The sequence below is a fragment of the Lissotriton vulgaris genome, chromosome 12 (assembly GCF_964263255.1).
Source record: "Lissotriton vulgaris chromosome 12, aLisVul1.2, whole genome shotgun sequence".
Taxonomy (NCBI): domain Eukaryota; kingdom Metazoa; phylum Chordata; class Amphibia; order Caudata; family Salamandridae; genus Lissotriton; species Lissotriton vulgaris.
In genome coordinates this window covers 76858843-76879561 of record NC_141700.1, presented here as the reverse complement: position 1 = coordinate 76879561, position 20719 = coordinate 76858843, and the positions used below count along the sequence as shown (strand labels likewise).

General features: G+C 43.5%; 1 protein-coding gene across 1 annotated transcript; it reads left to right on the top strand.

The window, feature by feature from the left end:
* The first annotated feature begins 666 nt into the window (after nucleotides 1-666).
* Nucleotides 667-2141, top strand: LOC147673359 (uncharacterized). The gene has a single exon (XM_086946347.1). The coding sequence runs from the start codon at nucleotides 681-683 to the stop codon at nucleotides 1851-1853; it is 1173 nt and encodes a 390-aa protein (XP_086802473.1). The 5' UTR covers nucleotides 667-680; the 3' UTR covers nucleotides 1854-2141.
* The last annotated feature ends 18578 nt before the right edge of the window (nucleotides 2142-20719 follow it).

The window sequence follows — 20719 nt, the reverse complement described above, 5'->3', positions numbered from 1 at the left end:
TTAACTACCAACCTGTTCATTCATCATTATTCAACATTTACCTTTTGTCAAAGTTTAAGCTTTCTTTAGTGGTCGTACATTCATTTCACAAACTGTGCTCTTTATTCTGCTCTATAGCCTCTTGCGTGCTCATGACGAGCTCAGCTCGTCATGCAGCACGGTGGCGCTTTGCTGATGACGAGCTGAGCTCTTCATGACGGTTACGGAACGCCCATGCGGGGATAATTCCCCTGCTGTACTGGGCGTTCCATTGGAACGGGCGGGGTCATGACGAGCTCAACTCGTCATGAGCACCGTGGCGCCGCGCGCGCCCCCCCTCTCCCGCGCCGTGGGGGAATTAGCCCACCGGCGAAGGGGATTGGTAGGTCTTTAGAATGTGTAATTCTTTGGAATGTGTCGTTTTTTAGAATAAATAGGTATTTAAACTCTGTAGTTCTTTAGAATGTGTAAGTTGTTAGAATATGTTGTTCTTTAACATGTGTAGTTCTTTAGAATGTGTAGATCCTTAGAATGTGTTGTTCATTAGAATGTGCAGATCCTTAGAATGTGTAGTTCTTTAGAATATGTAGGGCTTTGGAATGTGTAGTTCTTCCGAATGCATAGCTCATTAGAACGACATTAACTGAGCATCCTAAACATGTTTCCTTGTTCTTTTATTGTAGCTTTTATTCAACAGAAGAATGTTGACTTCCAGTGCCAATCGTGGGCTGAAATACCCCTCACCCACCTCAATGGCTGAAAGCACTCAAGATGACCTGTCTCATAAGCCACTCACTTACTACCCACATTCTGCACTAGTTGCTGGCAACCCCATGGGTATCAGAGCTGCGCGAAAAAAGATCTTGAGCATCACCCGAAGGAAAAAATCATTCACCCCAGAGGACAAAAAAGACTCCAGCTACTGGGACAAAAGAAAAAAGAATAATGATGCAGCCAAGCGGTCCAGGGAAAAAAAAAGAATGAATGACCAGGCAATGGAAGGGAAGCAGATGGCCATTATGGAGGAGAATGTACGCTTGAAGGCTGAGCTTAGGATAGCCAAATTACAGTGTGAGATGCTGATAAAGGACCAGCAGCCCTTTACAGCACATTCCTGTCACACAATAACACCTGTTCGGCCTAACATCTGGGGCTACAGTATGTGGCCGAACCTGGTGTCCAATGGTCTAACACCAGCCTGGGAATTATCATTCGCGAGAACCTGTAATCTTCTTCAAAATCCCTACCTGAGCCATATGTCTCCAAACAAAGAACTGATGGTCCACTGCCTGAATGCGGAGCCCAAGAACCTGATCAGACCTAACAATGACCCAATGAAGGGTGTTAATATGCCCCTCCAGAACTTCATCATGAACAAATCTCTTTGCAAGGATGAACGAAATGGTCTAACAGAGTCTCCACTGAATTTGTCAGACTCAGAGCTGCTGCTCTCAAAAAGGCTGCCCTACAAACTAAAGCTCAAAAAAACAAAAAGTGGAGAGAAAGAGGTGGCTGATGGCCATGATTTCCCCGTTTCCTCTATCAGAGGTACTGGGAATGAACTCCTCTCAGATCTAACAAAGATCACTCCATTTCCAATCTCACAAACCAGTGCCTTCAGCAGCGTAACGACCAATAAAGGCCAGGGGCTGACGAGGAACCCAGGGATTACCTGGCACAATGTCTCTTCGTTGGCAGCTAATGCTTTCCCAGAAACCATGTTGTGGTATCCCATAACCAACGCAAGCTACCACAACTCTGACGTCGCAAGTCATTTTCACCCAAATGTTGCTTACGCAGGAAGTAATGCTTTCACAAACAGCAATCTCCCAGCATTGACTGCAGACATGGGTCCATTTAAGAGCTCAGATTGAGTTTCTTCACATTGAATGGTCGAAAAAATATGCATGTGGCCTTGTTACCAAAACATCAATTTTCCTAATATGTGTCTATATTATTAAGCCTAGAGAAAGGATCAAGCATTGTAAATTAGCCAGAAAGTGTCAACAGTAGGTTTGGAGCATGTTTGCACATGGACCAAGGAGACATATTGTGAATAATTTACCATTAGCTTTTGCATTTGTTTGTGGCGTTGACACTCATTGGAGTGCTAAAGAGATTGTGTTGGTATTGCATTAATGCCGATATGAGGCCGCCTGTACAGATTATGTTAGAGCTATCAAACATTTTTCAAGAGGGCTACATTTAGGCCAGATTTTCAGAATAACAAATTCCTACATTAATGAATTCCATTTAGATTCCTTGTTTACAAATTGATCTATTGAGGATATCCAATACTTTACCATAGATTTCCCCCTCCTGTACCAGGATGCTCAACCAAGTTTATAACATGATTTAAATTGGAAACAACATTCTGTTTGAACTAATGCATACTTTTTTACTTATGCGAATTACAGACTATTGTTATGCAATTTTTTTCTTACATAATGTTCTTGATGAACTCTTACTACATAGCACCACTATTGCAGGAAAAGCCAACTCTAGTTATTTCATTGCCCACATTAGTAACATGTACCCAAAGTGACTTTACAAAAGTATTGGACAATGGACCGCTTTTCAAGCTTTGTCTGAGTAGTCTGATGTCTTCCTATGCTTTTAAGGGCTCCCAAGATTTAAAAAAAAAAAAATGGAAGGATCATGCCTTTATGTTTTTTTAAGAGCAATTCAAGGATGGGAATGAGTTGGAGTAAGATGGTTGATTTTAGATTGCAGTAAATAAAAATCACTACATCAAAATGAAGGCTCTAAACAGGTACATGGACTTTTAGGTGTAACAATCTCATCGAGGCATCTTGGAACCATAAACCAATATGTCTGTGAAGAACTTTAGCATTGATTGTGTACATATGATGAGTAAACCAATTTTCTTGACCCGGATGGCCTGACACACAGTGGATTGATTCTAGCAGAGAATTTCACAGGTTGACCATCTCAACCAAAATGCCACTACCTCCTACTCTTGGTGGCCTAAGTTATGGGATTGGGAAAAGAAGAGCCAATGTTAATGGCGTAAACTGTTTGGATCAATCGCAGAGAAACTTTTCAAGAACGACTAAGACTGTTTAGAGTAAGTTGACTTATAGAATTAGCAAAAGGCTTTTTTTGTGCTTTGTGTATTCTTGAATAGTAGACATTTTAGGAAGGCCAATGCTGGTGAGTGATGGACTTTCTGCTTAAGCTTCCACAGGTCTCTTGATGTGGCATTCTTTATCCGTCGTGCTTTTCGAAGTGAGGGGATGCAGGCCCCAGACGTAATTCACTGCACTGACCCAGGTTTAATCAAATAAATAATAAAAACAGAAATAGCAACAGCAAGAATTCGGTCTCTGGCATTTGAAATAGATTATTTTATGTAAATGATTCATTTGGGAAGACCAATGCTTAATTTGTGTGAGTTGTTGCAGGTGGTGGACACCAGCACCGGCGTTCGCGTCCTGGGCTTATTTTTTATCACAAGATTTTTACTTAGAGCAAAAGAGAGAGGAAGGCAGAAAATGGAGAAAGAAATACAGGAAAATACTGGCAAAGAAAAAAAGCAGGGATGAAAAGAACATGCAAGAGAGAGATACCGGGAGAGGAAATGTAGGGTAATGGAAGAATGTTGCAGGAGGTGGAGTCAAGACTAGGAAGCCTTAGTGTACAGCAACGCTGGAAACTGGCAATGGCGGCGGCATGCACCAAGGAAAAGCTTTGAACCCTTGTTCTTATTTTTATTCTCATATTAAATACAGGGGAGAATAGTGTGATAGATTTCAATGATGACACCCAATTGCTACATGTTGGGGACTGGAGCCCTTATGTATCAATAAATCTCGACTTAGACACAGGATAATAAAACCCTTTGATGCATCAGGCCCTGGGTTGGGTCATTACAGATGAACATAACTATAGTGTCCATGAAGGAGTTTTATGGAAAGGCAGAATAATTTTAGTTTCACTACTGATGCATTTTAAAGTGTTAACATGTTAATGTGTTAGGCATACAAAAGTTAGTAGCCATTAAGCAAACTTCAAAATGTGCAATGTTTGCACCTAGATCACCAGGGTTTGAGGGATCCAACGGCTATCAGCATGCAGGTGGGGAGAACATGCAAAGGATGGGATTCACCAAACCAAGGAGGAAACATAAATGCTAAAAGGGGATAATAAATATCTTTAGGAAATGCAACAATAACACCTGGTCTCAAAGTCCTATTAGCTGCAGGTGTGACAAAACCTGCAGGTGACCTTCTGTCCCAACAAACCTGTCAGAGACCATGCAAGACAAATATTGTGCAACCACCAGCTGTCAAATGCAACTAATCGAGAGCAGGCATCAAATGCCTTCCTTAGTTGATGACCTTGAATGTTATTGATTATTCTCTAGAAATAGATAGTTTATTCTCAATAAAGTCCAATAAAAGTGTCCTTGACATAGAGGAGTATAAGGGTTGAGAGGCATGAGGTATAAGGGGATTAGCAGTATAATACTATGGAAAAGGAGAGAGCACCTTGCTGTGGAATCATGCTAGTATGTAGGTGTACAAAAGGTAAATTACCCGAAGAGGGCTCGGGTCACCAGATGAACAAAAAATAGTCTTCATTGAGTCACAGAAATTTGAAGTAATGAAAAATAAAGCCAAAACTGGAAAGACTGGGTCATCCAACTCAGTCTTATTTGTGTAATAAAATAACCACTGGTTTAGTAGCCAGCCACCAATGTACAAGGAAACCAAATGTAGCGTGCACGTAGTGAACACCATACTCCCCCCTCCCTTAGAGAATGGAGATACAGCGAAGGACAATAGTACAATCAAACATAAGACAACTCCTTCCTTGAGGAAACCATGAGAAAGTGAGAGAGCGTGACAAGGGAAAGCATGCACAACAACTATGTATTCACTTGTTTATTGTGGAGGTTTTTTGGTTTTTTTTTTTATAACCACATTTTTATGGATTTTATTGGTTCGACAAAGGACACCAGCCAATCATCACGACACCAAGAAAGTCCAGGAGTACATACAAAGTTTTGTGCAACCCAGTGTACAGACATTAATAAATCTGAAACAACATAGATTAGGACATTCCCTTCAGGACTAAACCATACCCCCCAGCCATTTCTCCCAGACTGTACGATATTTCTTAGGCCGCCCGCGTGCCTCGTACATCGTTTTTTCTTGTGTGGCACACAAATCCACCGCCGTTATTGTGGAGTTTTATAAAGCACTATGTGCAGGTATTAGATTACTTCAGGGTGCCAACTGAGCAACGTATGATGAAACTCAATGCTATCCAAATGAAACCAACCCTACCAGCATCAGTAACGCGGCTCAACATAAGCAAAAGGGCATCTCTCCTCCCCTGACCTGAGGACAAGTAGAGCCATGAGCAGATACACTGCCCCTTCTAGGCAACACTAGTAAATATCAAAACTTCCTTCACTGGAATAAAACACCATCAATTCAGATTATTCAGAACTAAATTAGTAGGAACAGCTCTAAGCTGTACATAAACACCACCACATTTGCTTGTTGGACAACCAGGCAGGAAACACCTCAGTAGTACTGGCTCACGCGAATATCCCTCAATATACTCACCACCAGCAGTAAACTCTATTGTCACTACCCACACAATGCTTAGGAGAATAAGTTGTTAGGACTTTACAATGTAGTACTTAGCAACAGAGATGGGCTCTGCCCCAATCAAAGCCACTTCCCCAAAGATGGCAGAACCATACCTGAGACGTAAACCGTTATGCAGGGCCGACTTTAGGGCAGTGCGACAGGTGCAGTGGGACTGGGCGCTGACCTGCAGGGGGGCACTTACCTGGGGGGGAGGGGGGGGGCGCTGTGTTTAGCAATTACTTACAATTTAAAAGCACCCGCTGCAGAGTTCCTTGTGCGTCCAGATTTCAGGCAGCAAAAAAAAACCTCAAGATGACTCTTGTGCATAATGTTCCTTTGCGGTAGTTTTTGGAGTATTGCCCAGTGGCAGTTTTGACTCGTCATAAAGTAGCGCAAAGGGTTAATCTGCCTGCTGCAAAGAACAGATCTGTATTTTATGTGGATAGCCGAGTGGATTAGTAAAGCCAGCCTTTACCAGCGCTTTAAAACAAATTAAATGTATGTGAGAGAATGGCTATGGAGAGATGAAGGGCACTTTTGCTGGGTGGTAGTGAGGGAATCTGAGGAAGAGGTCATGGGGGGGCGCCAAAAAGATTGTCACACCAGCCGCCACCAGTGCTAAAGCCAGCCCTGCTGTTATGAGCAATCATGCAAATGAAAGGTCCTTCACGGACAAACAGGCCCTGTGGGGAGACTACTCACACCGGAAGGAGTCATAAAGAGATTATGGTTAGCATACTGCCATAGTGAGTCAACAACCACATTACAGGAAGTCATGTCATAGCCTTAACTTATCCTTCACTTGTAAAGGGAAAGAGCCTATTTTGCAGTCAAATTGAGATGTAATGCATGCAGTGTCGGATAGATGAATGTTAAATAGGTGTTTTCAATATATACAGTCATGAGATCACAGATATGTAGAATTGTTTTCTTGTCTGTGAGTTTAAAGCAATGGAAGTGGATTGAAATCCAGAAACCTGCACATAGAGAACAAGTCACACATTTATAAACATTTTATAATGGGAATATTAGAAAATAATGAGCAAAGATATATATCTGCGATGCAGAAAACCTTAAAGAAGGAAAACGGCGATTATTTAAATAACCCATGCACTCTTAATTTTATCACTGTGGACTTAACATGTTGATATCAAGGATGACATATAATTTCAAGGGCATCTGTTTGGGAAACTTTAAAAACTTGGGGCGTGTACTAAATATTGGTCACAAAACACCTGGTCGCATTTTGTATAGTTTCATTGTAGAATTTTACAAACTCATCTATGGACTAAAAGTTGGGTTCGAAAATTCGGTGGTGCCATTAATTAAAGTGATTTTTTAACGCAGGCAATTTTTTTTTCTTAAAGGAAACAATGCTGATCTTAAAAAAACGAGTTACATGTTTTTTACAGGGTGCATGAGAGTTGCCAGTGGCCCTCAGATCATTGCCTGATCTCCAACAAACTTTTTTTTATATTCACAAAAGAGAAGGATTTTATTATCCCAACTTGGGAGTCAGTAACTTTTCAATGTTGTAAAACCTTGATATCTAACTTACCAATGTGGTATTAAGATGGGAACCCACAGTGCCGTCATAACGCATGGGCATGCTGGGCTGTTTGCCATAAGCCCCACGAGCATAGGGGCCCCTTGCTAATTTCATACTATAAATATACATTATTTTATCGATAATTTAAATCTTTATTCCTGCGAGTGGTTGTGGAGGCAGGGGCCAGCACACTGCTTTGCCCGGGGGGCCTATAATCACCGGAGTAGCTAGGGGGGGTCCGCCCCAGGCGGCACAATTTTTGAGGCAGCCACGGCCGCATGTCACTGGAGGCCCGTTGCGGCTGTGGCAGCCTTTATAATTTATTTGCGAACGATGACACGGTGTCCCAAATAAATTATTAAGGCGGCCACGGCTGCAACGGGCATCCAGTGCCGCCGCCCAGTCCAGGGCCGTTAATCAAGTGCAGCGCGCGCGAGCACAACCAATGACGGCCCAGGCTGTCATGGACATTTTTGGCCAGCCCTCGCCTCACGATCAGAACGTAGCAGTGACGCGTCACACGCTCACCGCTATGCTCTCGTTGTGTTGTTGAGTCCATTCTGGCCTGGGGGCGCCGGCGGGCAGTGCTTCATACTTGCAAGTTGCACTGAAGGCACAGTCAGGCAGCTAAGTATTTATTTATTGGTTTTATATGCACAGAGCAGTAAATGGGCTCTTTACAAGGTATCACGAACAATGACATTATTTTACCGTGTGAATGCACTGCGATGTATAAGGGCACTTTACAATATAACACCAACAGTGACCATATGATCTTAATGAAAACTGGTAATGAGAACCAGTTAACATGAGCTGACAACAAGCGGGGGCAAAGAGCGAGGGAACTATGAGATCGTACGCAGAGACGTTTTAAGGCATGGGCAAAGTGGGCTCTGGCCCAGGGCCCCAGCCTTTCAGCCCCGCCCCCCACCCCATAGAGCCAGCTCTCTTATGCATAGAGTCTTGCTCACATGACCTTCAATTATTCTTAAACAGATTGTTTCAAATGTCACTGTTGTTTCATTTATTTTTAACGTGGGTGATGTGTGGGAGACAGTCTATTACAGGCATTTTGCAGACAAGTGTTTATGTTTCATGCAACATCCACAAAAAAGGTTTGTTTTAGATCAAAACAGGGCTTCACATAGTGATATGTCACAGATATTATTTGAAGTAATGTTAGTGAGCTGCTGCTGTGTTACAATGTTGAAAACACACATGACTATCCCTGAATATTCGATATAAACACTTTTAGAATCTGCATGAGTGTCCCTGTGCACTGTCAGGCCTGGCCAAAGAGGGCCTGAAAGAGTTGAAACTGGATCATAAATTCAAAGCTGCCACGGACAGAGGCCCCAAAATACGTTTGGCCCATGGCTCCCAAAACCTTTAAGATGTGCCTGATAGTATGGAGATATTTGAGAAGAACCAGGGGCCAGGAGGAGTGAAGGGTGGTGTGGAGAGGACAAAGAGCTGGAGAACTTTGAGGGAGTTACATGGGGGCAAAGGGAGCAGAATCAGGGTCCGGTCATAGAGGCACGGGGGTTGGGGCGGAGGGTGAGAGCTAGTGGAGTACAAGAAGGGGTGAGACACGCAAGTTAAACTCACAGCAAATAATTATGGGCAGCTTTAGGGAAGAAGCTGAAGGTGAGAGACAAAAAAGAAACAGCAGGTGTAGTTAGGCAGCTAAGGAATGGGCTAGGTACACACATGTTGAGAAAGTCGAGGGGTAAGAGTAAGAGTAAGATAGAAGGGAGTGCCCAGTTACTTGCCGGTAATCTTCATTACTCCGAGTCCTGGTCTTCTTGTTCCATCCTTGAGCCTGCCCCTCCCTCCCTAGTTTCTGTTTGGTCGATTGATTTGTGTTTTTCTTTTTTCTTCAGTTTTCTTTAGTGTTCTCAGGAGGTGTGTGTGGCGCACTTCACCCTTCATGCATGCCGGCCTGGGTAGGCGGCGCAATATTGGGGAAAGTATTTTGGCTTTGCTAGGTCCCCGGTTTCAATGGAGCAGACAACCTTCTCATTGGTAAGGAAGGGGATGGGAAGGCGGACAAGGAGGTAATAGGTAGCAAATCTACAGCACAGTGAACGAGAGGGACAGAGAGAACTGCACAGCCAGGGGAAAGGACAGGGTAAAGAAAGAGATGGAGAATCAAGAAAGGAACCGAGTGCATCAACGCATATAGTCAAAGACACATTTACTGCTTTTGGGTGAAATACAGACACTTACGGCTTTAAGCTTGAATACAGTTTGAAGAGGTGTGCGTCCTTAAATGTTGATGGATGGCAAGGGAATGGGTTTATTTCTGTGGTCAGCAGAGAGAGAGAGAGAGTTACGTAAAAGAGAAGCGACTTCTGTTCTGAGAAGGATTTATGCTGTGTAATAGTGGTTTTGAAACCTGGGGCTTCCAGCAAAATATTGCTTTTGCTTCTAAGATCTCTTGAACCATCTGAAAATTTAAGAGCGTTAGAAAAATAGGATGGCTAGTCAGAGTGGTCTAGGGATGAGGCATCCCAATTTAAATGTTATTATGTCCTCAATATGGATCTTGTTATCACCTACCTGCGGAAAGAATGTGACCACTTACAGCACAAATAGTTACAAACAAAAGCTACCTTTGCAGTCTTTTGGTATGAACAATCTGCTGAAGGGCAGAAGCCTCCTAATAACTGAGAGGATGTAGCCTTACGGCTAGCAGCTGACTTCAAAGCTGGTGAATCAGGTTCGAGTCTCGGCAACGGCGCTCAACATCCTGTACTTTCCTTTGTTGTTATCAGGTGTGTTATACATATGTGTGGTTTTCAAGCCAGCCTTATGCTACGTGTCTCTCAGACATCTTTCAGGTGCTCACCGTCCTTTTTCCCCAGCACCACCCCCCCAAGGGGCGGCAATCTGAGGGATAGCCCCGGGCGCCACAAGCTCTAGCTACACCTCTACCTATAATGCTGTTAAGACAGCCCTGGATACCCATAACACGCCTTTTCCACGTACCAAATCCGTATAGGGGTTTGATTTCATTTTAGGAGTTGGTAAAAGTTTACTGACTCCCAAAATGGGATTGGTACATTAGTATTTTTACGGTCACAAATTCGGCACCGATTTGTCACAGTAAAAACGCTTTGTGCATGTGGCCTAGGGTTTTTGATCATAGCATTTTTTATCAGCAGACTGAAGAGGCCTCCTGGCTGTATAAGTGCTTTACAAAAGCAAAAAAAGAAATATATTCAAGAATACCAATGTGAAAAATAATTCAATATTTTGTAAATCTCCTGAAAGTTTTACAAAAATAAAGGGGGGAGGAGTGGTTGGAACTAAAAACATATAATAGTGAAAACAGTTTTTATGAAAACATCTGAATCTTGATTTTAAAACGTTAGTCTTTAATGCCCCTATTAAAGGTAATCGATTGTTTATTTTTCAATGTATTTGTTTCCTACTTTATTTTATAACCAGCATGAAACCACAACAGGGTTCAATTTCACCATTCTAGGGGGTGAAATGGCCAAGGTTTTGCAGTTATCCATTCAAGTAAGAGCTCTAAAGATAATGCCCTTCCTAGCCTTTCTTAAGAGGAGGAGGTGATGAGTGGGGGCTTAAAACATATCTCCTGACTGAATATGCGTCTTTTTACCGCTGTCCATGAACCCACATGTTGTTACAACGCAGTCGTTACAACGACCGCGTTGTAACAACGCATACCATTACCCCGCAAGTCGTAGCAACGACTTGCGAAAGGGGGCGCTGGCTGTTGGAATAGTATAATTTACTATTCCAACTCCAGTCTGTGCGAAAAGTAGGGAAGGTGTTGGATTTCAAATCCAACACCTTCTCCCCCCACCGCAAGTCGTTGATATGACTTGGGGGGTAATGGTATGCATTGTTACAACACGATCGTTGAAACAACCACATTGTAACAACATGTGGGGTCACAGTTTCGTGGTAGGGGCTATTTACCCTCCTGACCATATTGCAAATGTGTACATCGTTTACATATGGGATAGGCAGGTCGGTTGGGCACAAGGATAGCGATGTCACAAGTCTTCAAATGCACCATAAAAAAAGACCTAAAGGCCTCCCTTGGCTAAAGTAGTCCCTACTATAAAAAATTTGTGAGGTCTCTGTTCATCCATGTTCATCCATGTTGACCTCCAACTTGTGCCCTTATGGCAGCTTACACCATGAATGAGGTGTAGGTGGTTACAGTCTTACTACATTCACCGACAAAGCCGAAACAGTCTGGGGTTGCTCATGTTCCTGTTCAGAAGGGATGTGGCTTAACAGTTTGGGATGGAGAGTACCTATTGGGGCAGGATCAAGGCAGATTTGTAGATGGTTTATCTCTGTCTGTAGTGGTGCACTAGGCAAAAAAATATGGAATGGAATGCGTCCCAGAGTAATTTCCCTTGGTTCAGATTCATACAATGATTCCACTCATCACATTTTAGTTTTTATTTGCCCCAGGGAAATTCTAGAAACAAATCGGGCTGAATGTACATTTAGCTGACAAGTGCTTCATGTAGAAAAGTAATGGAGCAAATAAGCTAATAGAGATAAACACAATTGAGGAGCACAAGGCTATATCCATAAAGCAGGCAGATTTTGTTGTGAGAACCTGGAATTGATTAAAGGACCAGATGAGCAATTCTAACTAAGACAGCCACAATTCATGCCATGATTCCGTGAAACAAAAAATACCAAGATTATGAAATACAATCAAGCCACCTCTTAGTAAAACCTTTTAGAGCATTAAAAAACGAACATTTACATTTACTATTAAACTGGCCCAGACTAATCCCTATAGTGAGTGGTGGAGCACAAAAAGGTAAATTTAAGACACGAGTTTTCTGGGAGGGATATCTAGTCGCTGTGACCTGACAGCCTGGTGGCAGAAGGCCCATGAGATTTGCCACCGTTAAGACATGTGAAGCTTCTCTGGTAGAAACCCAGCTCTAAGATAGTGTGGAGGGTGGAACCACAAGTTTGGTGGGGAGATTTGCAACATAACAACAGACTGAAGATTCAAGATTCAGCTCCACCAACATCTAAATGACTCCCCCCACGAGTCATCTACAATGGAGGCTTCCGGTGGCCTCCCTTCCCCACTGGGGACCAGGCAGGTCTGTGTGCAATGGAACACCTGCCAACACAGTCACAAAGGAAATGGCCTTGCACAGTAACCACAAGAGAAGAATGACAAGGTGAGTAGGGTTTTCTGGGGCACAATTTTTCAGCTGGTGCATGTACACGACACACCCCAATCTTAGTTTTACACAACAAGAAGTTCTATTTCCTGTCCTACCTTTTTCACACCTTGTACCACAAGAGCAACTGTCTGATGCCACCTCCATGTGGTTTTAAAGAGGAGATGTGGAATACAGCACTAATGTGCCAGCCGTGGGTTCGATCATTTGTCATGTCCGCAGCGAGAAGTCGTGTTTACACACAAGCCTCACCATTGTAGGGTGACAGTAAAGGCCTCACTCCTCTGAGCTCGGAGCTTGTATTTTAAGATCTGTAGGAAACATCGCTCTACAGTTTTGTTGGCTACCTGATCATTTTTGTGGTTTTGTAAAGTATGGACAGATGCCAGACAAAACATTAATATTCCTCTTATACATAGGATCCTGTTTGAAGAATAGAACATATTTACTAGTGAGATGGGTGTTTGAATTGTGTACACAAGAGAATACATTAGGGAAAAATGCATGAAAATTTGATTTGCATACTGATAAATTCTCATATAATATTCAAAGTAGGTACTCATCATTGAAATAAAAATGACTTTCACTTTGTGAAGTTTGGGAAGAGTTAACAAGTATTTTAATGAGTGCTCTCCTTCAGGGTTTAGTGAGATAGATTGATTATGAAACTGATGGATTGTGAGATACAAATCTGCATGGGCATGAATTAGGGGTAGCCTGTGGTAGTAGCGGCTGCCCATGGCCATATGGTAAACCTGGTACTACAATTTTTGTTCCTGATCCCAGGGGTCAAAATGGCAGAGGCAGGAAGGGAAACAGTTTCTAGAGCCCTGGCAACTTCCTAAAGTGTCACTTCACCTAGAATCACAGCAGTAAGTAGTAATCAGTTTAGGGGCCTGGCTCAACTTTGAACGGTCATTGGAAATTGAAGGAAGACAATTCTGAGGGAGGAATAAAGTTTAAAGAACTCCTTTAATCTTTTGAGAGTCTGGTATTAAGATTGCTTTGGTACACATAATATTGTTTTAAATAAACTGTTGTAATGAAGGTCACATGCCTTGTATAGTAATGCTTTATTAAATAAAAATACATTTTATTGTGAATAATATTTTGTGAGGTCAATGCATATTGGTAGGTGTTGCTTCCATTAGGGTTCAATATAAGACATGTACATGTTTCTGTTTCTAATCACTAATGGTCTTTTTCTATGTACATAGGACCATGTATCAAAATGTGCATGTACTTTCAGAAACAGAGCACTGATTCGATTTAGACATTGGGCTGTGAAACATTCTCAAAACACAGTTGGTGGCATTACAGTCTGAAACACACAGTCTGGTGAGTTATCAACTGTACTCACCAGGCATTGGCACGTTTCGACTGCAATGTCACTCGAGAGGGACCTTCATCGCGCTGGTGGAAATATGATGTAATCGCCTTACTGTATGACCTCTATCAATCTATGCTGCACAGTTCCCAACATCCCAGTGAAAACATAAAAAAGCAAACCCTCAAGAGGCTAGGGGATCTAAACCAGCCAAGGTAAACTCCCCTTATCTTACTAAACTACTACTCAGATATCAAAGGTCCCCATAAAAGCTTTGCACCATGATTAGCCATGACTGATCAAAATCAAAAGCATAACTCTAGATTTTGTGTAAAAAATAAATAACTTTTAGTACTGCATCAAATATATTTTCTAACCATATCACAATTAAAAACTCCTTTTTGCATTAAAAGACATTCCAAGGCAACATTCTAAAGACATCGACAAATATGCATATATTTAACAAAAACACATAGTTATAATTATATAAACTAAAAGAGCATGTATTCTGTATAAAAAACATCAAATAGGGATTTGACATATTTAATGAATGTATTAAGCTGTCTGTTGTGTGTACAGTATTCCACATGAATTATCGACACAATGTTTTCAGTGGATACACTAGAATCACTCCACCTTCATAAGGAACTAACAAATACTGTCGTATAAAATTACCAAACTACGTTTAATCAAAATTGTCCCGGTAGTATATAGTCGTAAATGTGAATTAGCCAATTGTGGAGTCAGGCAGAAATTGAAATCTACCTTACTCAGAGTAAGAAGCTGGCTCTGTATATACTAAACCAACGTAGGGTATAGTGTGCCCAGAGTCCAGTGGATCCCCAGAGGCTTTACAGAGGTTAAAGTAGATAATGAATTACTCTCTATTTGTGGTAGTGTGGTGAGCAGTCAGGCTTATCAGAGGGCTGTGTTAAGCTTTTTTTGTACACACTCAAGCAAGAAATTATTACACATATTCAAAATCTGAATCCAAGATAAATTGTTTTGTATACAAAAATATTACTTTGGTATTTTATTTTAGAACCAAGAGGAACTCAGTTGCAGGTAAGTAACAGTTTCAAGAATAGCAATACAGTAGCAAACTTAGCAAATGGAAGAGATAGACATTTAGGGCAATATGCAGTAATGCAATGCAGCCCTGTGGTAGGAAAACAGTAATATGCATTTACAGTTAAGTACTCAACATGCACATCCAGTCTTTAGGGGTTGGATCAACAGCGGGCAGAGTTCAGATCAAGGTAGGTACTACACTGCCAGGGACACTTAAGCGGCTGGGTTCAGAGGTCACTGGTCCCAATGTTAGTCAATGGAGACTGGGGGCACCCATAAGAGGTGCAGTTTGCAGGTAAGTACTTGTGGTTTTAGGGCACAGGCTCTGGGATTAAAGTAAGCACAGGGGTGGCCACAAGCCAGCACCAACCATACGCCAACAGCGGCACATGGGTGGCCAGGTGCAGGGTGCATATCAGCGTCGGGCGCCCAATACTTTTCAATGGGGAATCTCAGTCGCTCAAAGAGGCTGCCGGCTCGGACCAGGAGGCTGGACGAAGGTGACCACTGACTGGGCAGGTATTTGGAGTTGTCGAAGGAGGCCTGGGCACCATCGGTGGGGCTCCCCATAGTCGGGAGCTGAGGATGCAGGGGTGCCTTCAGGTGTCGGACTTTCTTTCCCGGAGCCGGTCGCGGTCAGCGGGACCCTTTGTGATGAGGCTGCAGGCGTCTTCATGGAGCCCAGAAGAGGTCAGCCACATTGGATTTGAGGTCCGGATCACTGGACATTTGAGCCACTCAGACTCGGACCGTTGGCGCTGTGTGCAGAGTGTGCAGGCGTTGCAGTTCCAGCAGGATCTGGAGTCCTTGGAGTTGATTTACTCTGGACCGGTCTGCAGTCCACAGGAGATTGGAGGCTTTTTCGAAGGCAGCGGCCCTCCCAGGGTTCTCAGAGGTCACTTGTTGCAAAACAGGTCACCTTTTTGTTGCAGGTTCTTCGAAGCTGGAGACAGGCCAGTAGGGTTGGGTCCAAGACAGTCGCCATCTTCAGGCTTCTCTGCAGGGTCGGCTTCCGGGTAGTCTTCTTTCTTCTTAGGTCGTCACAGATCTGAGGATCAAGGTTCAGGGGTGTACCTAAATACAGAATATAGGGATAACACATGCACTCATACAAAAAAGCCCTTGTTGCACATTACACATCATGGCAATATTGTATCAGCCCCACTGCTTCTATTCTAGTGGGGAAGAGTCTAATGCCTACTTATGAACCCTTCCATACGTGTATATAAAAACAAATGCATAAGACACAGAGCATGGCAGCGATTTGAGTGGAAACCTCTCTATATGTTTATGCAAGTGGTCTACTGGTAGGAGTCCACCTAGTAGCTACATGGTTCATTGCATCCCAAAGGTGGCAAGGGGTTCTCGTGCCCTGATGAATTTGCCAGAAATGAAGTGGCAATGAAACATGTTGGTCGTTCAATTTAAAATGGTCTAAACGTGGTATGGTGTTTTTAATATGATGGGGTCCACAAATTAAAGACGAGTGCAATGTGATTTTCCGTAACTCATTTTTAATTTGTTGATGAGGAAGATTCTACTCCTCTTCAGATGGGGATCTATATGGAGGATTTTCTAAGGAGGGGGTCACCAGCTCAGGAAACCTTAGAGCTGGTCCTGGCTGAAATGGGGCACACCTCTCCTGACTACTAATTTTCCAACCGACCTTGCCTCCAAAATCAGGGCTTGGTCCGGGGCTAGGCATCTGTGAGAAGTTGACCTGGCATATGCTGTCCACTAGTCTAGTGGGCACCTTGCACCAGTCCAAACTACCCTTATTGATGGTAGGTTCAACACAACCTTTATAGAAAGCTATCCTAGTGGTAGCTGTGGGGATCAGCCTTCAGGCTAAGTCTTGAAGGAATGTAAAGCAGCTTGTTTTACCAGTCTATAATCTGCTACACAAATTAAATTTAATTAGCACACAGTATACGTTTTGCCCTAGGGCCTCACAAACTATATACTAAGAAAGTGGTATAAGTACCGCTGTGAACATAGAGACCAGGCTTAGGGCCTGTAGAACCGCTAGGGCAACGAAGGAACCACCCAAGGTAGGGGCGCAGGAGACCCACGGGGGACGTGTGCAGTGGAGAAAGTTGACTTCAATGGAGAAAGTTGCGAGTAGACTTTTAAAGAATAAGGAAACTTAGGGGTGGACTAGGAACAAACACCTTAAGTACTGGACAGTTCGAGAGTCAAGACCCACGGGAGCACCAAAGTACTTGTGTTACCTCACCCAGGGAAGCCAGGTGCCTAGGTGTCTTTTCGTGTGGAGTTTCGTTGTCGTTTCCTATGGAGAGCTGCGAAGAAGTGCTGCAGGCAACCAGAGGAAAAGTGTCCGGATGGATCCCAGGGCGGATCGATAATCTGAAGAACCTGGAAGCAGAGGGGACAGAGTCTGGGTCACTTGCCAGTGACCAGGGAGGCAACAAAAAGATGACAGCCGATGTCAGGTGATTTCAGGTGCAGGAGGTGAAGCTTGACTCTTCAGCCACGAGGACCAGGAGGCGTCGACGACAACCAGGAGCTAGCTTTGAGCTGTACCATGTTGGATGTCAAGTGCTGTAGCATCGGTATCCGGATTGGACCCAACAAGCCTTGGCAACAGCAACCCACGCAGAATACAAAGATTGGCTTCAGGGCAGACCAGCAAAGTTGGAGGGACTCACCCTTTGGAGAGGAGTCAGGGCACTTCTGGAGAAAACGAGGAAGCCCAAGAAACAAAAGAGTTGCCTTCGTGGGGACACACCAGTCAACGGACCAGGGATCTCAAAGGGGCCTCAAGCAGAAATGTTAGAAGCGGGCCCACGGAACACTCGTGGAGTGTAGGCCCACAATCTTCAGTGCAGATGGTGCTCAGGGCTTGGACTACAAGTAGCCCAATACACAACTTCGGGAAAGCTCGGGAAGTAGGTGCACTGTCAAATATGCACGGTGCCAGGAGTTCTGGTCCCAAATCTCTTGTGATGGCTGCGGGGTTCTCAGCTTTGCTTTGATCTTGTGTCAGCCTCATAGATGTCTGGAAGTCCATGTCCTGTGTTGCAGATTCTTCGGGAACCGGCGGGAGCCTCGAAAATGCAGACCAGCAAGATGCTCGAAAATGCAGACCGGCAAGATGCTTCTTTGGTGCCTTTTTGAACAGGGCAGTAACTACTTGACCCCAAGGGAGATTCTTCCGTATTCTAGTCGAAATAGAATGTAAAAATTCCAGGATATATGTTGCAGAGTTTCGTCCAGGGTAATCTAAAGTCCTAGGGATTGAGTTGCTATACTTATACTAAGTTTAGGGGAGGACCTGGGGAGGGGGTGGTTACACCCCTTCCCCTTTGTCCAGTTTTGCGTCAGAGCTGGGGCTGAGTGCCCCAGCAACCGGTTTGAACTGGGAAATGCACAGGGACACCTTGTGTGCCCCAGGCACTGTCTGAAAAGCATTCACTGAATGCACCCACCCTGCCCCAATACACTAAAGCCAGTCTGGGGAGGTGGTTACACCTCCCTGTGACAGGAAACCTATTGTCCAGGCCTCCCCTGCCGGAGTTTCGTCCAGCAGCAGGAGGTCAGACTTGTGTCTGAGGCAGCAGCATCCATTTTGTGATGCTGGGGCTCTTTAAAACTATTACCGGATAAGTAAAGATGTACATGTCTTCTCCCTCTAGAAGGTGGACTTCTACTCCCGCCAACAAGACTGACGGGGGGGGGTAAGATTCCAAAGTGTTTGACACCAAGCACGACATGTTTTGATGCAGCCATTCCAAAGTTAGCATTTACTGTGAGGCTATAATGCACTTAAAGTATCACAGAACAGCTATAAGGAAGGGATTCCAAAAGCTGCAGAGGGGCTCAGCTCATGCTTGGGCACCCTCTCACACAAAAGGCCTGCCATAGGAGTGACTTATAGGTTTATATGTGTCTGTACATATAGATATACTATATCTTAGTATGGGGTGCTTACACCACCTTACCCAGGCCGAGGAGCAGACCTGTGGTGCCATTTTGGAGGGCTTCCCAGGGGTGTCATAATAAATGCTTCAGTCCCTGGTAGGCCTCTGGGGTACCTAAGCCCTTGGTTCCTAAGGTACCATATACTAAGGACTCACAAGGGTAACCCAGTAACCAATTTGGAGTGTACCTAATGTACAGGAAATCAGTTTAGAGAGGAAGCAGCTAGGCTGGGGTCCTGGTTAGCACGGCTCCAGCCAGACTAAAGTCGATAAATCAGTGAAACACAGCAAAAAGTGGGGGTGACCATAGTAAGCAGATCTTACTCTCCTACAGCATCCCCATTAGCTAGAGAGGCCCTAGCTAGCATAACAAAGGGCAAAAAGTATTTGAGGCTCACCGCTCTGAATGCTCTTCCTGTTTGGGGTAGAGCTGCTTGGGGGTTGGTGTAAAGCACCTCCACTCAGAGCAGGCTTTGTTTCTTACCAACGAGAGCACAAGGCTCTTACCTCATGGGGTCAGAAACATGTCTGTGTGTGGCAGGCTGGTGAAGATCAGTCAGCTGGACACTAGGACGGTGGTTGTTTTTCAGGGGGCATCTCTAATAAGCCCTCTGAGTGCATTTTACAATAAATCAAACACTGGCATCAGTGTTGGCTTATTGTGCTGAGAAGTTTGGTACCGAACTACTTAACTTTTAGTAAAGCCATCATGGAGCTGTGAAGTTCATAGTGCCAAACTTCCAACCCATGTACTCAATATGGCTTCACTGCACTTACACATAGACTTAGAGATTCTAAGAATGGACTTATACACGGTAGGGGCATATTGCTCATGCAGCTATGCTCTCACCTGTGGTATAGTGCACCCTGAATTAGAACTATGAAGCCTGCTAGAGGGGTGACTTACCTATGCCACAGGAATGTGTCCCATGTCGACTTTTAGGTTTTGTCTGCACCAAAACACACAGTCTGCAATGGCAATGGGTATGTGCTTGGCGAGGGTCCTCTGAAGGTGGCATAATACAGGGTGCAGCCCTTAGAGACCCTCTCTGGTCACTAGGCCCTTGATACCAGTGTTACCTTTTACAAATGACTTAACTGTGGGCCAGTGGTGTGCCAATGGTGAAAACCAAAGTACAGTTTTGGGAAAGAACACAGGTGTTGGGAACTTGATTGGCAGGGACCCAGGGCACACTCAGCCAAAGTGCATCACATGCCAGGCAAAAAGTGTGGGGTAACCATGCAAAAAGGGGCACTTTCCTACTCTTACTGTCCACTTAAGTCCTTAAATAATTGCATTTCTAAATACCTGACAAATATGCTTTGTTAAGGCCTTCTGGATATCAGAGCAAAGCTTATCCAGACATACTGCTTGCTAGCTTACACATTACTGTTGATATGGAACATAAAAAAAAAATATTCTCCATCTTAGAATTGGCTACAAATATCTATTTATTTTAATGTTTAATGACTATTATCGTAAGATGAATATTAGACTAAGCACGCCTTTTGGCTAATTTACTTTAATAGGCAAACCTATTTCCATATTTTTGGCTATTTTCACCAACGACAGAAACAGACATAAAAGATTTTCTCTGTGCTTATCCCATAACTATACTAACACCCTAACAGAGTTTATAATAAAAGCCCTTACCCAATGCTAATTGAATGCTGGAATCATCTTTTAAAGTGAATTTCCAAATGACTAACAACACTTGTCTTTTAAATATAGCCACTAAATGACATGGCTGCCAGGGCGTAACCTAGAAAATGAGGAATAACACTGTAGCCCACGTTACGAGCTCATGTTGCTGAATTCAAGTTAATGATGCAAAACCTACACGCAGCGCAATGATATTTCTACAAATGATGTTTAGGACACAACATTTATGTCTTATGATATATCTGACGACAATATTCTGACATACAATCTTTATTAAAAGGGTCAACTTCAAATTTGTTTTAACATTTCAAATGAAACAATATGTAACTCTTCTATTTATTGCCTATATCTTAAGTACTTTTAA